Source organism: Triticum urartu, chromosome 6A, assembly GCF_056163025.1.
Source record: "Triticum urartu cultivar PI428250 chromosome 6A, HENAU_Tu73, whole genome shotgun sequence".
Classification (NCBI taxonomy): domain Eukaryota; kingdom Viridiplantae; phylum Streptophyta; class Magnoliopsida; order Poales; family Poaceae; genus Triticum; species Triticum urartu.
In genome coordinates, this window is record NC_141878.1 from 325,796,447 (window position 1) to 325,811,057 (window position 14,611).

The 14,611-nt window shown below is 46.0% G+C and overlaps 1 protein-coding gene across 6 annotated transcripts; it reads left to right on the forward strand.

Moving 5' to 3' along the window:
• Nucleotides 1-4,186: 4,186 nt before the first annotated feature.
• On the forward strand, nucleotides 4,187-9,249 carry LOC125512594 (large ribosomal subunit protein eL6). Of its 6 annotated transcripts, XR_007285438.2 has the most exons (6): nucleotides 4,187-4,476; nucleotides 4,577-4,683; nucleotides 5,402-5,583; nucleotides 5,671-5,834; nucleotides 8,417-8,608; nucleotides 8,971-9,249. XR_007285438.2 is itself a non-coding variant. In XM_048677691.2 (5 exons), the coding sequence occupies exons 1-4, from the start codon at nucleotides 4,262-4,264 to the stop codon at nucleotides 5,824-5,826; spliced, it is 660 nt and encodes a 219-aa protein (XP_048533648.1). In that variant the 5' UTR covers nucleotides 4,187-4,261; the 3' UTR covers nucleotides 5,827-5,834; nucleotides 8,417-8,921. The 6 variants fall into 6 exon arrangements, 5 of the variants coding, with proteins under 5 accessions (XP_048533648.1, XP_048533647.1, XP_048533645.1 ...); XM_048677691.2 differs by lacking the exon at nucleotides 8,971-9,249 and having other exon boundaries at nucleotides 8,417-8,921; XM_048677690.2 differs by lacking the exons at nucleotides 8,417-8,608; nucleotides 8,971-9,249 and adding an exon at nucleotides 8,014-8,151.
• Nucleotides 9,250-14,611: the final 5,362 nt, after the last annotated feature.

The window sequence follows — 14,611 nt, forward strand, 5'->3', positions numbered from 1 at the left end:
AAGATGACCATACCCTTGAAATCACTTCTATCTTTGCTTGCTAGTTGCTCGCTCTTTTGCTATGCCTATACTGCGATACCTACCACTTGCTTACCATGCCTCCCATATTGTTAAACCAAGCCTCTAACCCACCTTGTCCTAGCAAACCGTTGTTTGGCTATGTTACCGCTTTGCTCAGCCCCTCTTAAAGCGTTGCTAGTTGCAGGTGAAGATTGGAGTTTGTTCCTTGTTGGAACATGGATATTTTATTGGGATATCACAATATCTCTTATTTTAATTAATTCATCTATATACTTGGTAAAGGGTGGAAGGCTCGGCCTTATGCCTGGTGTTTTGTTCCACTCTTGCCACCCTAGTTTCCATCATATCGGTGTTATGTTCCCGGTTTTGCGTTCCTTACACGGTTGGGTTATAATGGGAACCCCTTGACAGTTCGCCTAGAATAAAACTCCTCCAGCAATGCCCAACATTGGTTTTACCATTCGCCACCTAGCCTTTTCTTTCCCTTGGGTTCTGCAGACTCAAGGGTCATCTTTATTTAACCCCCCTGGGCCAGTGCTCCTCTGAGTGTTGGTACGACCGAGTAGAATGTGGGTTCACCTCGGGGCAACTTGAGGGTTGGTTTTACTCATAGGATGTCTCATCTGAGTGTGCCCTGAGAACGAGATATGTGCAGCTCCTATCGAGATTTGTCGGCACATTCGGGCGGTGTTGCTGGACTTGTTTTACCATTGTCGAGGATGTCTTGTAACCGGGATGCCGAGTCTGATCGGATTGTCTTGGGAGAAGGAATATCCTTCGTTGACCATGAGAGCTTGTGATGGGCTAAGTTGGGACTCCCCTGCAGGGATTTGAACTTTCGAAAGCCGTGCCTGCGGTTATGGGCAGATGGGAATTTGTTAATGTCCGGTTGTAGAAAACCTGAAGTTGACCTTAATTAAAATACATCAATCGCGTGTGTAACTGTGATGGTCTCTTCTCAGCGGAGTCCGGGAAGTGAACATGGTGTTGGAGTTATGCTTGACGTAGGTTGTTCTAGGATCACTTCTTGATCATAGTTGTTCGACCGTGCTTTTGCCTTCTCTTCTCACTCTCATTTGCGTATGTTAGCCACCATATATACTAGTCGATTGCTGCAGATCCACCTCATACCTTTTACCTTACCCATATGCTTAAATAGTCTTGATCGCGAGGGTGTGAGATTGCTGAGTCCCCGTGACTCACAGATACTTCCAAAACCAATTCGCAGGTGCCGATGATACCGTGCAAGTGATGCAACCGAGCTCAAGGAGGAGCTCGATGAAGATCTCGTTCATTATGTTGTTCCGTTTTCCAGTTGATCACTAGTGGAGCCCGGTTGGGACGATCGGGGATCTGTGTAGCATTTGGGGTAGTCTTCTTTTATTTTGGTTCCGTAGTCGGACCTTGATTGTATCTGGATGATGTAATGCTTTATTCATGTATTGTGTGAAGTGGCGATTGTAAGCCAACTATGTATCTCTTTTCCTTATGTATTACATGGGTTGTGTGAAGATTACCTCACTTGCGACATTGCTTTCAATGCGGTTATGCCTCTAAGTCATGCTTCGACACATGGGAGATATAGCCGCATCGAGGGCGTTACAACCTTCCTCCATCACCAATTTCATGATGCTCACCGCCGTGTGTGAGTAATTCCATCATAGACTTGCTGGACGGTGATGGGTTGGATGAGATTTACCATATAATCGAGTTAGTTTTGTTAGGGTTTGATCCCTAGTATCCACTATGTTCTGAGATTGATGTTGCTATGACTTTGCTATGCTTAATGCTTGTCACTAGGGCCCGAGTGCCATGATTTCAGGTTTGAACCTATTATGTTTTCATCAATATATGAGAGTTCTTGATCCTATCTTGCAAGTCTATAGTCACCTATTATGTGTTATGATCCGTTAACCCCGAAGTGACAATAATCGGGATACTTACCAGTGATGACCGTAGTTTGAGGAGTTCATGTATTCACTATGTGTTAATGCTTTGGTCCGGTACTCTATTAAAAGGAGGCCTTAATATACCTTAGTTTCCAATAGGACCCCGCTGCCACAGGAGGGTAGGACAAAAGATGTCATGCAAGTTCTTTTCCATAAGCACGTATGACTATATTCGGAATACATGCCTACATTACATTGATGAACTGGAGCTATTTCTGTGTCACCCTATGTTATGACTGTTACATGATCGATCGTATCCGACATAATTCTCTATCGCCGATCCAATGCCTACGAGCTTTTCCTATATTATTCTTCGCTTATTTATGTTTCCACTGCTACTGTTACAATCACTACAAAACCCAAAAATATTACTTTTGCTACCATTATCTTTTGCCACCGTTACCACTACTATCATATTACTTTGCTACTAAACACTTTGCTATAGATATTAAGTTTCCAGGTGTGGTTAAATTGACAACTCAACTGCTAATACTTGAGAATATTATTTGGCTCCCCTTGTGTCGAATCAATAAATTTGGGTTGAATACTTTACCCTGGAAAACTGTTGCGATCCCCTATACTTGTTGGTTATCATTTATCCATACATGAGTTTATCTTGTCTACATCATGTCAACATTCTTATTGCATTACTCCATTTTTTCATGAACTTAATACACTAGATGCATACTGGATAGCGGTCGATGCATGGAGTAATAGTAGTAGATGCAGGCAAGAGTCGGTCTACTAATCTTGGACATGATGCCTATATATATGATCATTGCCTTGGATATCTTCATAATTATTTGTTTTTCTATCAATTGCCCAACAATAATTTATTTACCCACCGTATGCTATTTTCTTGAGAGAAGCCTCTAGTGAAAACTATGGCCCCCGGGTCTATTTCCTACCATATATTAAACCAAAAATACCTTACTGCAATTTTTATTTATTTATTTATTTATTTTGTATTTTTGTTAGATCTACTTATTAAAACCTATACAATTTAATCTATCTCAATACCGTTGAGGGATTGACAACCCCTCTTACGCATTGGGTTGCAAGTATTTTTTTCAGGTGCTATTTACAAAGTGTTGCTTGGTTTTTCTATTGGATTGATAATCTTGGTTTCATAACTGAGGGAAATACTTACCTCTGCTGTGCTGCATCATCTTCTCCTTTTCGGGGAAATACCAACGCGAATCACAAGTAGCAGCCGTCCCCGTGTACAACAACTTGAAGCAGGTATCCTCCACCTCCTTCGCCTTCTGTCCCCTCCATTTGGTTTCTTGGATGCAAAGAATATCAACACCTCTTCTTGCCACTACATCAACTAACTCCTGAAGCTTCCGTGTCAGAGACCCTACGTTCCAGCTACCTAAGCGAATCCTCCGAGGCTCGGCTAACTTCCTTACCCTTCGCACTCGTCGAGTCAAATGCGAAGACCCTTGCTCATTTTCCACTACATCCAGGCGCCAATGCAGCACGCCACTAAGGATGCGACGACACAATCCTCGCTCACTTGCCATCGTATCCATATCAAGACACAACGCGCCACAAGAGGGTGACGGCCTGACCCTTGCCCATTTGACACCCCACCTGGGTTCCGATGTGGCGTGTCGCTGAGAGGGTTATACCCTAATGAAAATTTTTTGGGTTTCATCTCCATAAGAGTGGCTGAGTTTTTACGTTGGCTCGCCAAGTCTATCACAACTCTCCTTCTTTACCCGGGCTTGAGACTGGCTATGTTGAGACAACCTAGGCAGAGTTTTGAGCAAGACCAAAAACAGAAAAGCATGTGATCATGTAGTGATAATGTAGATTTTGAAAACTTGTGGATAACTTTTTGAAGGGAGACGTGCGTTGCACATGCATACTAACTAGTACTCCCTCCGTTCCTAAATATTTGTCTTTTTAGAGATTTTAAATGGACCACCGCATACGGATGTATATAAACATACTTTAGAGTGCAGATTCACTCATTTTGCTTCGTATGTAGTCACTTGTTGAAATCTTTAGGAAGACAAATTTTTAGGTACGGAGAGAGTGTAAAACAAAACCTATTTGGGAAAAAAAACTAAACGGTACGCATAACAGCACTCCAGAAAGTTAAAAGAACTGGGCTTAAGAAGCCCTTCACACGGGCTGTATCGGCCTGCGCAATTAGCCCACACTACATGAAGATATCTAGCGTTCCACCACCGCACACGTATAAATGAGCGACCAAAACCCTAGTCCATTCTTCCCACCGCCGCCTGGCCCGTTGCCGCTCCGCGTCCACCGAAGAATCACCAATGGCTCCGATGTCGAAGATGGCGCTCGGCATAAAGCGGGCGTCGAGATCGCACACCTACCACCGCCGCGGGCTTTGGGCCATCAAGGCCAAGCACGGCGGCGCCTTCCCCAAGGCCGAGAAGCCGGCCGCCGTCGCCGAGCCCAAGTTCTATCCCGCTGATGATGTCAAGCCACGCACCGTCAGCACACGCAAACCCCATCCCACCAAGCTCAGGTCCGTCCCTCCCCGGTTCTCCGGCAACTCCGCGCGCTTGGCTTCTTCCTCTCCCGATCCCGTGCGGAGTTTTACAGCGAGATCGATTCGGTTGTTGCAGATCGACCATCACACCGGGCACGGTGCTGATCCTGCTCGCGGGGAGGTACATGGGGAAGCGCGTGGTGTTCCTCAAGCAGCTCAAGTCCGGCCTTCTCCTCATCACTGGTAAACCTCGTTGCTTCGTATGATAGGCTAACGTGACGGGTCGGAGGGCGTCGTTTTTTTATGTGACATTTTGGTAGATCTGTTGCTTTACCCATGGAGAGCTGCTGATTGCGAACACATTTTTAGGTTGTATATGGCTATTTGAGAAGGGTTGTTGCATTGTTGAATCCTTGGATGTTTTTTTTGGCTTGTTTAGTGGTGTACCTCTAGCACCTTGGTTAAGTTTTTGTATGAATGTGAGATTGAATAATAGCTCAACGGGTTATTGTGTTAACCATTCATAAGTCTTCATTGTATTTAGTAATGTGATTTTGAAATTGCACTAAGAACATTGCTTGCGTTACATGATTTCGTGTTCTGTAAATGCCCTCAAATTTCCGTACTTGTGGACTAGGTATTTATTTTAGTTAGCACTTGTCCCTGTCTCATTGGTATCCCGGATTCAAAGTTACGTAAATTCCCTCTGCTGTTGTCCCGCTCCTATTTTTTTGTTGGCAGTCCCACTTCTATTTCTCATGTGAGATGACTTATTTTGGAACTTAGATTCATGATTCGGATGACTTATTTTGGATCTTAGATTCGTGATTCAGAGTTGGAGTTGTTTGCTGATAATCGGTCTACTGTTTTTTACGTTAATCTGTATTCTCAAGCACTGGGCTTTCCCCCAGATGAGTCATAATTTGTAATGTCTATAATCTTAAATTTTGCTATTCTTTAGGACCTTTCAAGATCAATGGCGTGCCAATCCGCAGAGTGAACCAGACTTACGTCATTGCCACATCCACAAAGGTCGACATCTCTAAGGTTAATGTGCAGAAGTTTGATGACAAGTACTTTGCTAGGGAGAAGAAGACTAGGGCAAAGAAGACTGAGGGCGAGCTATTTGAGTCGGAGAAGGAGGTACATTCATGCATCATTATCCTTTTAGATGCCTTTTACCCGTCTTGTTCCAATACCTTATTTTATATCTTCTCTGTTACCCTGCAGGCAACCAAGAATTTGCCAGACTTCAAGAAGGATGACCAGAAGGTCATTGATGCCGAGTTGATCAAGGCTATCGTTGCTGTCCCAGACCTTAAAAATTATCTTGGTGCCCGGTTCTCTCTCAGGGATGGTGACAAGCCGCATGAGATGACCTTCTAAGTTACCTGGTACAAGTTTCAAGATCTGTCGAAGTATTTTTTGTCTAGTGTGTGTTCTGGTTCTGTACTTCTGATTTCTTTTGCCTGGTTGGTGAATATTTGATTTCCACTGAAGTCTGCCTGCCAAATATTTTGAGAAGATAACTAGAAGTACCATCCCCTTTGTTGGCTTGTTGCGACATTTTTTTGATCCGTCGTCGTATTATTCAGGCTGCAATTCCAGTCAATGTTTTATCTTCTGATCATTGTGCATGACGCCATGCTTTGACTCAGGTGTTGTGGTATGTATTTGCAACTAGGTCAACATTACTACGGTGGTCCTTATTTGCAGAGCTTGGACAGTGTTGTGATTTCGTTGGGGCATGTCAGTAGTCTGCAACAATCCGTTCCCCTAAAAGTGCTCCAGCAGATCTTGTAAACGTGGGTAATTTCTGGTTTAGGGAAAGTTGGGCCAAAAAAGAGCTCCAACAGATCTTGTAATCTTGGTACTAGTATCAACAGCCACACTTATTCTGGCAGAGTGCGTACAATCTGATACTCCCTCTTATGTGAAATATGTTTTGTGGTTTAAGTTCTTTGAACTAAAACCGCAACACTTATGTTGGCACTTATGGAAGCATCGTAACGGATTGGTATTTGGACCGACGAGGGTAAGCTTGACAGTGCCCATCTTCACTAGTCAGGTCTTTGATGAGCTTCGAGCATCTCTAGCCGTTGAGCCCTTCACAAGTCATTTTTTTTGCCCCCTGGTGGGCTGCCGGTGAAAAATTAAGCCTCGGGGTGGAAAAATATCCATTCGCTGCCCCTACGCACCTACCCAGCCACCACCACCACGCGAACTGCCCATGTGGCTAGCGGAGCCGTATGGAGCGGGGCGGCGAGCAGACCCGGCCGGGGGTGGAGTAGATCGGGCGAGCGGGCGGAGCCGGCCGGCGCGAACCGACCAGCCAGCGTGCGGGAGGCCGGGCGACACGGCGAGCGGGTGGAGGAGCCGACACGTGGGGAGGAGGCGGATGGGGCCGGACTTGGCGTCGCGGGTGGGGACGGTGACGAGCGGCGCGGCCCGCCGCGGGCAGAGTCGAGGACGAGGCGGCGAGATGCTGCTGGAGTCGAGGCCCTCGGGCGCGCCGCGACGCAGCTTGGGCTCCGACACGCCCGGGCCGGCGCGCGACGAGCAGGCGGCGATGGTGGCGCGCGGTGAGTAGAGTGAAGCGCAGGGTGGCGACGGTGGCGCGCGGTGAGCAGAGTGAGGCGGTGAGGAGGCAGCATGGTTAGCAGAGTGGCGGTGAGGAGGCAGAGGTCGACGCGCGGCGAGGAGGCGGCCGCGACCAGCGGCGGTGAGGAGGCAGAGGCCGGCGCGCGGCGAGGAGGCGGCCGCGACCAGCGGCGGTGAGGAGGCAGAGGCCGGCGCGCGGCGAGGAGGCGGCCGCGACCAGCGGCGGTGAGGAGGCAGAGGCCGGTTGCCGCGTCGAGCAGCAGCAAGGTGAGCCGGCCGCGCCCACGGGATCCGGCCGGAGAGGCGGCGAGCTCGGGTGGCGCGGTGGAGCGTGGAGGAGAAGGGGCGGCGGGCATGCGGGAGAAAAAGGAGATCCGGCCGGAGATGCGGCGAGCTTCGGTGGCGCGGTCAGCGCCCGCTCGCCGGCCGTACTCGCCCGTCCGGAGCCGGCGCAGGCAGTGACGATGGATGAGGGCGTGGTGGAGCGTGGAGGAGAAAGAGAAGATTCTTGCATGCACTGGCACTGCACGTGGTGGGCTAGTTAGAAAAAGGAAGGAGAGAGAGATTAAAGACTGACAGTGGGCCTTTTGTAGCTAAAAACTAGTGCCGGTGCTTCAGCTGCCCCCGATTCTCTGGAATTGCCTTGCGAGCGCGGGTCGTAGATTTCGTAAATTCCGACGTAAAACGAGCCTGTGGGGGTGTGATTGGGACACTTTTTTAATGCCTGTGCTAAAAAAAACTCCTAGGGCTGTTATGGAGGCGCGTCTGGAGATGTTCTTAGGTCCTGGGTTAGAGTGAGAGCACAAGGAGTTAGCATATTTTGTGAGTAGTGGTCGAGTAGGAGTGGAGGTAACTGGGCGGCTGGTGCTTGTGCGTGCTGCTAGAGCCTTGCTGTAATCATACTCTTTACATATTTCTGCCTCGAGTTAAGAAATTGCGTACTCTTAATTTTTTTTATTTTTTGGATCATAGGCAGTACTTTTTAAGGAGCCCATATTACCTGTTGAACTTGCCATCTAGGCGCAAGGTGCTGCCAAGGCTGCTCTTCCAAGCGCGGGCCGTCAGATGACGGTATGGATCAAAGGAATCCTCCTATCTTGGACTGAACACCCTTTTACTGGGATTTCGCATTCCTATTCCGATTGGCAGAAGCCTTTCTTTCTGGTGGGGGGGGGGGGGGGGGGGGGGGTGATGAGAACATCAATATCATTGTTACAGCCATAAACCTCTACTGCTACATATATTGGACCAATTACTAGAGCTCGCGCATGCTAATTAAATTATCAGGTATTTTCGTTTCTTGGTAATGCTTCTAATGTTCATGAGAATATGATGCTGTCTAAATTGGATATATTTGTTTTGCTTACAAATGAAGGGCCTGACATGGACAAGAGAGATGAACACTGGAGCAAGACCAAGCATGGAGATGATGGCATGCACAAGGGAAACAAGAACGGAGTTGTAAGTGATGCTTTCAAGACTTTGAAGCCATCATAAGGAGTGCATAAAGCTTTGGACGAAATAAACAAGAGACCACTTCATAAATTTCGTCCAGAGGCTGTTCTAGGTGCTGCGTCACCTTATTATTGGGCCAGACCCATGTAATTTCAAAATACTCAAGTATAGACTATTTTTAGAGTTCGTATGTGTGAGGAAACAAGAGTTAGGGTTGGTTTTGGACCCCCTTTCCAAGGGCCACGGAATTCTCCCCTCTTCCTTCATATATACAGCCCTTAGGGTGTTGTTTAGACTTTGAGTTTTGTTTAGATTAAAAGTTTGCCATAGCTGCAACTTCGCGTACTTCATTTGTGTTCAACGACCAGACCAATACGTTACAGAACCCCACCTTGATCAATAAAGCTTTCCTCTTATATTCGCAATATCTAGATTGCAATCTTAGTTTCTTACTTGTTCTTTGTTTGCCTCCAGAAAACAGACCTTCGTGGTCAGGTTGATCATGCTCCGGCGTGGTCAATAACCTCTCGGAGTTGGTTTAGCGATTGCCAAGGCCGGACGTCCTCGCATGTTCGTAGTCGGATCATCAAAGTCGACTTCCTCCAAAACGATAGCTACCATCTCATCGAAAGATGAGACACTTTTGCCTCTATCAACTGGGGGAGGTGCAGCCAAGGCTGCTCCTCCATGCTATCGTCAGCGAGCTTCACTCCGACCCTGCATGCGTCCTTTATGCAGATGCCACCGACTATCTCTACCTACTCTGTGGTCGATGATGACTTCAGCATGTATAGTGCCAATGAGGTGTATCATGAAAGGGATAGGCAAAAATAATTGGTTAGTTTTGATAGTATACGATTGTAATTTTATATGAAAATTTGTAGCGCACATTAGTTTATAATTACGATAATGTAGTCAGCAATCAGGAGAATGGTGAACGAGGCAGTAGGCAGAGGATATGTCTTTATAAACTTCGTTTGAGGATGACGATAATCAAGGTGATGTTGCTTTCGAAACAAAGTAGAGGGAGAGAAATTTCATGTAAGCATTGATCCAATAGAAGGGACCAATCAAAGCCTGAAGACCTATTAGAAGCGCATTGCATGACACTATCATGGCATTGTATCTGTTTTGATAAACCGTGCCAAACCTAGTTGAGTGACAAAGGGCATGGCGGGGGGGGGGGGGGGGGTGGGGTGGGGTGGTATTTATTGATTTATTGTTCAAACAGTTTTATGAACTATTTACACCCAAGTTTTCGATGTGAAATTTTGAACTTGATAGCTCAACTAAATAAACGAGTTGTATGAGCGTAGGTATCCAAAAAACAGGTCTTTTGTCATGTTCCCTTGTTGACGCAACAATGATTCAACAAATAGGAACAATGAGCACAATAAGTGGAGATGTAGGAAGGCTAAACCATCGTAGGCTGCACAAGTGCACAACAATGACGATACGGACGATGATATTGATGAAGTCCAAATCCCAGTCCCACCACAACTTCAAGCATCATTGCAAAGAAGTCGCATCGAAGAAGAGGTGAGAGAGACAAACAAAAGATGGAGGAGATGAAGTTATGTTCAAGACTGCAGTCAAAGAGATCATAGCTAGCAAAAGCAAGTTGGAGGAAGTAAAAACAAGGACTTAAGGTGGTTTGAGGTCAATGGAGAAGTGCAAAGTGGCAATCAAGGAGCACAAGGCGGCAATCCAAGAAGAGAAGTTGAGAGTTCTTGCCGACAAAGCACACATGAAGAAAATGGATCAAGAATACAAGGTAATGTTCACAAGCCCCGCATGTCTGACTCCTAATTGCAATATCATGAGTGGATGAAGGCAAAAATTCTAGCATCAAAGAAGCGTGGATAGCCATGGAAGTGGAAATAGGAATGGTCATGGAAGTAGGAGTGATACTCTATGATTTATCATCTTGTTTATGCTTTCATTACTAGGGAAAACTTTATACGTAGAGGCTTAACAGGCACTAATATCTCCTTTTTATTGATCTGGTATTGGAACTAAAAGGAGTATCCCGCACCTTTTTTCCCAGAGGTGACCCTGGGTTATCGAACCCACGAGAGGAAGATTCCCTTGAAAGAATGGGGTCTCTAGCAATCTTTTGCCAAAGTGTCAAATCCAACTTTTGACCGGATCAACAAGCAAATAGTGATTCAAACACTTATAATAAAAAGAAGGTACGGGGATGAGGTCTTAATGCTATGTATTGGTGTTGGGATAAAAAAATGATATTAGTTTGTGCTCGAGAAGTCACCCATTAAGAGGTGCTTGCTTCATTTGGAATGGGGGATGTGTCCAAATAACATCCTGACCGACATGAGTCCTGCATCAAGAATCAGTTGTCCTACCGAAGGCCCTATCCGTCTCGCGGGGTTGCCCCGATAATTAAGATAATAATATCAGACAAAGCTTTGGACGTTCAATGACTACACCTCATGAATCCCCAAGGTTATGATCCATGTTACCCTACTAAATCTTACTTCATCGGTGTTTGATACAACATTTCATGGTCCCCTTGCTCCTAACCTCTCCGGCGCTCGATCTCCATGATTCTGGGTACCTGCATGGATGAAGATCGCGGACAAGACAAGACATACTTCATGATGTAATTTTATTTCACACATACAAGACGTTGTGTCAAAGACTTCCATTGGTCCCTTCACCAAATACATGCGGCTGCAAGGCTCATGCTTCACCCCATACCTTACCGGACTACTCACACATGGAGATTAGTTCACGAGAAGAAATCATTGAAGGACTCATCTTGAGATTGATTGATTGATTGCAATATGTCTTACAATGGATGCTTTGTGCGATGCATGATTACAAGTATGAACTAGATGAGAGAGGGCTATGTGGTGGAGATGGCTATGGAGGGGAAAATGGCGGCGACTAGGGTTTGTGGATGGAGATGATGTTGAATGGGTTGTGGTTGTGCTTGACGCTCCTTCTCTGATAGTTCTGTTAATATTTCGATGGGGTCCCCTTCATAAAAGTTGTTTAGGTGGACGAGCTGCCTCAGTTTCCACATCAACGGCCACTCACGTGAGCGCGTGTTGCTCTAGAGGCCTTCTGGTGCCTCCTGATGATTTATTTCTCCCCATTTCCTTCCCTTTACTTTCTCCACGTGATATCTTCCCTTTTTAGCCCATTTCTAGTGGAAAAAATATTAAAGAGAGGATTTGTGAAATCATTTGCATTCATTAGTCATTAGTGACAATATTGAAGCAAAATTTCTCTCTTTTAATGAAATATCTTGGTTTAAACAAGGTTGAAATGAGTGTAAAGATATCACTCAATAACCCCCCAAAGGATAAACTTGATCGTCCTCGAGCAACATAGAGAGACATTCGAATCATAAGGAACTCAGTTGTTTAAACCGAAATAACGAGAAGGTTTTGGCTCACTTACGATCGGTATGCCTAGATAGCCCTCTGCTTCTTGACTTGAAAACTTATCATAGATATACTGGTGGCATGGTTATAGTGTAAGTGTTAGTGAAGTAATGATAATCAACACAAAGTTTATGATCTACTAGATAAAACAACTTTGCAACACTTCATTTCTTTTAATCTAGAAAACACTTGCTTGCCGGGAATGCATGGAAGAGTTTCTTAAGATAGAGCCATGAAAACATAAGTTAGGGAGTAGAAAGCATATAGTAAAACATGATGCTCAAGTGCTCTTGAAAACACCCATAATTGTGTCCTCCTCTAGGCTCTTAAACACTTTGTTTCAATCATTGTTTGCTGGAACTTCACGTGAAGGAGATTATGCCAAATAAGTGATCATGCATAGGTTTTCGCTGTGGCTTAATATTTGGGAACTATGGACCTTTAGCAAGAATGTCTCTTTCAAGCTCTTTTGACCAGTCCCCTTTATTTACCACATACACACCCATTCAAGAGAAAGCCGAATAATATTCGTTTGTAGTGTTGCTACTACGTACAGTAACAAACTCATAGCCGAAATCTATCGGGGAAGGATCAGTGATAAACAATACGGCTGGACAGAATATAAAGGAAAAAGATCAGAATTCCCTTACTTCTGGAACCGGGTTAAATTTACAGAAGGGATTTAACCCAATGACACTGCAGTCTTCATACTTCGCATTCACCAGAACATTTGACATTGCGACAACATCTTCCTCGGTTAGTTGAACCGGGGTATGACGGAGAGAGTCATCCGGGTCTCCACCATATACATACATCAACTTTGAGCGACGGCTTAATGGAATAATCCGCCATGAGATCCAGCAGCGGGTTAGATCAACTCCGGTTAAACCGTTCCCCAACAAGCCATTGATTCTTCTGATAGATGGAAGCAGCTTCTTGCGTTCAGCAACGGTAAGTTTATCCGGCAGGGCGAACTTGGTGTCAAGACGATCGGGGCGGTAACCCAGCAGTGGCTTCTCTTTGGCGGGTGAGATGTCGTGACAGTAAAACCAAGTTTGGTTCCAGTCCTTTGGGTGACTTGGTAAAACTATGAGGGGAAAAACCGCACCCTGCCGGCGCTGAATTGAGATACCTCCAAGTTCTAAGCTAAGGCCATTGGTACACTCATTCTGCCGGTTCAGATAGAAGTACTCTCTAAATAGTTCCACAGTCGGCTCTTGCTGAAGATATACCTCACAGAGCACTTGAAAGTTACAAATATTGGATATGGAATTGGTGTTGGAAATATGCCCTAGAGGCAATAATAGATTAGTTATTATTATATTTCCTTGTTCATGATAATCGTTTATTATCCATGCTATAATTGTATTGATAGGAAACTCAGATACATGTGTGGATACATAGACAACACCATGTCCCTAGTAAGCCTCTAGTTGACTAGCTCGTTGATCAATAGATGGTTACGGTTTCCTGACCATGGACATTGGATGTCATTGATAACGGGATCACATCATTAGGAGAATGATGTGATGGACAAGACCCAATCCTAAGCCTAGCACAAAGATCGTGTAGTTCATATGCTAAAGCTTTTTTAATGTCAAGTATCATTTCCTTAGACCATGAGATTGTGCAACTCCTGGATACCGTAGGAATGCTTTGGGTGTATCAAACGTCACAACGTAACTGGGTGACTATAAAGGTGCATTACAGGTATCTCCGAAAGTGTCTGTTGGGTTGGCACGAATCGAGACTGGGATTTGTCACTCCGTGTAAACGGAGAGGTATCTCTGGGCCCACTCGGTAGGACATCATCATAATGTGCACAATGTGATCAAGGAGTTGATCACGGGATGATGTGTTACGGAACGAGTAAAGAGACTTGCCGGTAACGAGATTGAACAAGGTATCGGTATACCGACGATCGAATCTCGGGCAAGTACAATACCGATAGACAAAGGGAATTGTATACGGGATTGATTAAGTCCTTGACATCGTGGTTCATCCGATGAGATCATCGTGGAACATGTGGGAGCCAACATGGGTATCCAGATCCCGCTGTTGGTTATTGACCGGAGAACGTCTCGGTCATGTCTGCATGTCTCCCGAACCTGTAGGGTCTACACACTTAAGGTTCGATGACGCTAGGGTTGCAAAGGAAGTTTGTATGTGGTTACCGAATGTTGTTCGGAGTCCCGGATGAGATCTCGGACGTCATGAGGAGTTCCGGAATGGTCCGGAGGTAAAGATTTATATATAGGAAGTCCTATTTCGGCCATCGGGACGAGTTTCGGGGTCATCGGTATTGTACCGGGACCACCGGAAGGGTCCCGGGGGCCCACCGGGTGGGGCCACCTATCCCGGAGGGTCCCATGGGCTGAATTGGGAAGGGATCCAGCCCAAAGTGGGCTGGGGCGCCACTTCCCCCTAGGGCCCATGCGCCTAGGGTGGGGGGGAACCCTAAGGAAGAGTCCCAAGGGGGTAAGGCACCTCCTAGGTGCCTTGGGGGGGGAGGGAAACCTCCCTTGGCCGCCCACCCCCTAGGAGATTGGATCTCCTAGGGCCGGCGCCCCCCCCCTTGGCCCTCCTATATATAGTGGGGGAAGGAGGGCTCTTTCATCCATGCCTTTGGTTGCCTCCTTCTCCCTTCTCCAACATCTCCTCCTCTCTCGTGGTGCTTGGCGAAGCCCTGCAGGATAGCCACGCTC

What these genes read in the sequence shown, in the direction of transcription:
- LOC125512594 (XM_048677691.2), top strand. Translation starts at nt 4,262, where the DNA reads ATGGCTCCGATGTCGAAGATGGCGCTCGGCATAAAGCGGGCGTCGAGA. An exon ending in CCCCATCCCACCAAGCTCAG is followed by an intron (nt 4,477 to 4,576) that starts GTCCGTCCCTCC and finishes CGGTTGTTGCAG; the next exon opens with ATCGACCATCACACCGGGCA. An exon ending in CGGCCTTCTCCTCATCACTG is followed by an intron (nt 4,684 to 5,401) that starts GTAAACCTCGTT and finishes GCTATTCTTTAG; the next exon opens with GACCTTTCAAGATCAATGGC.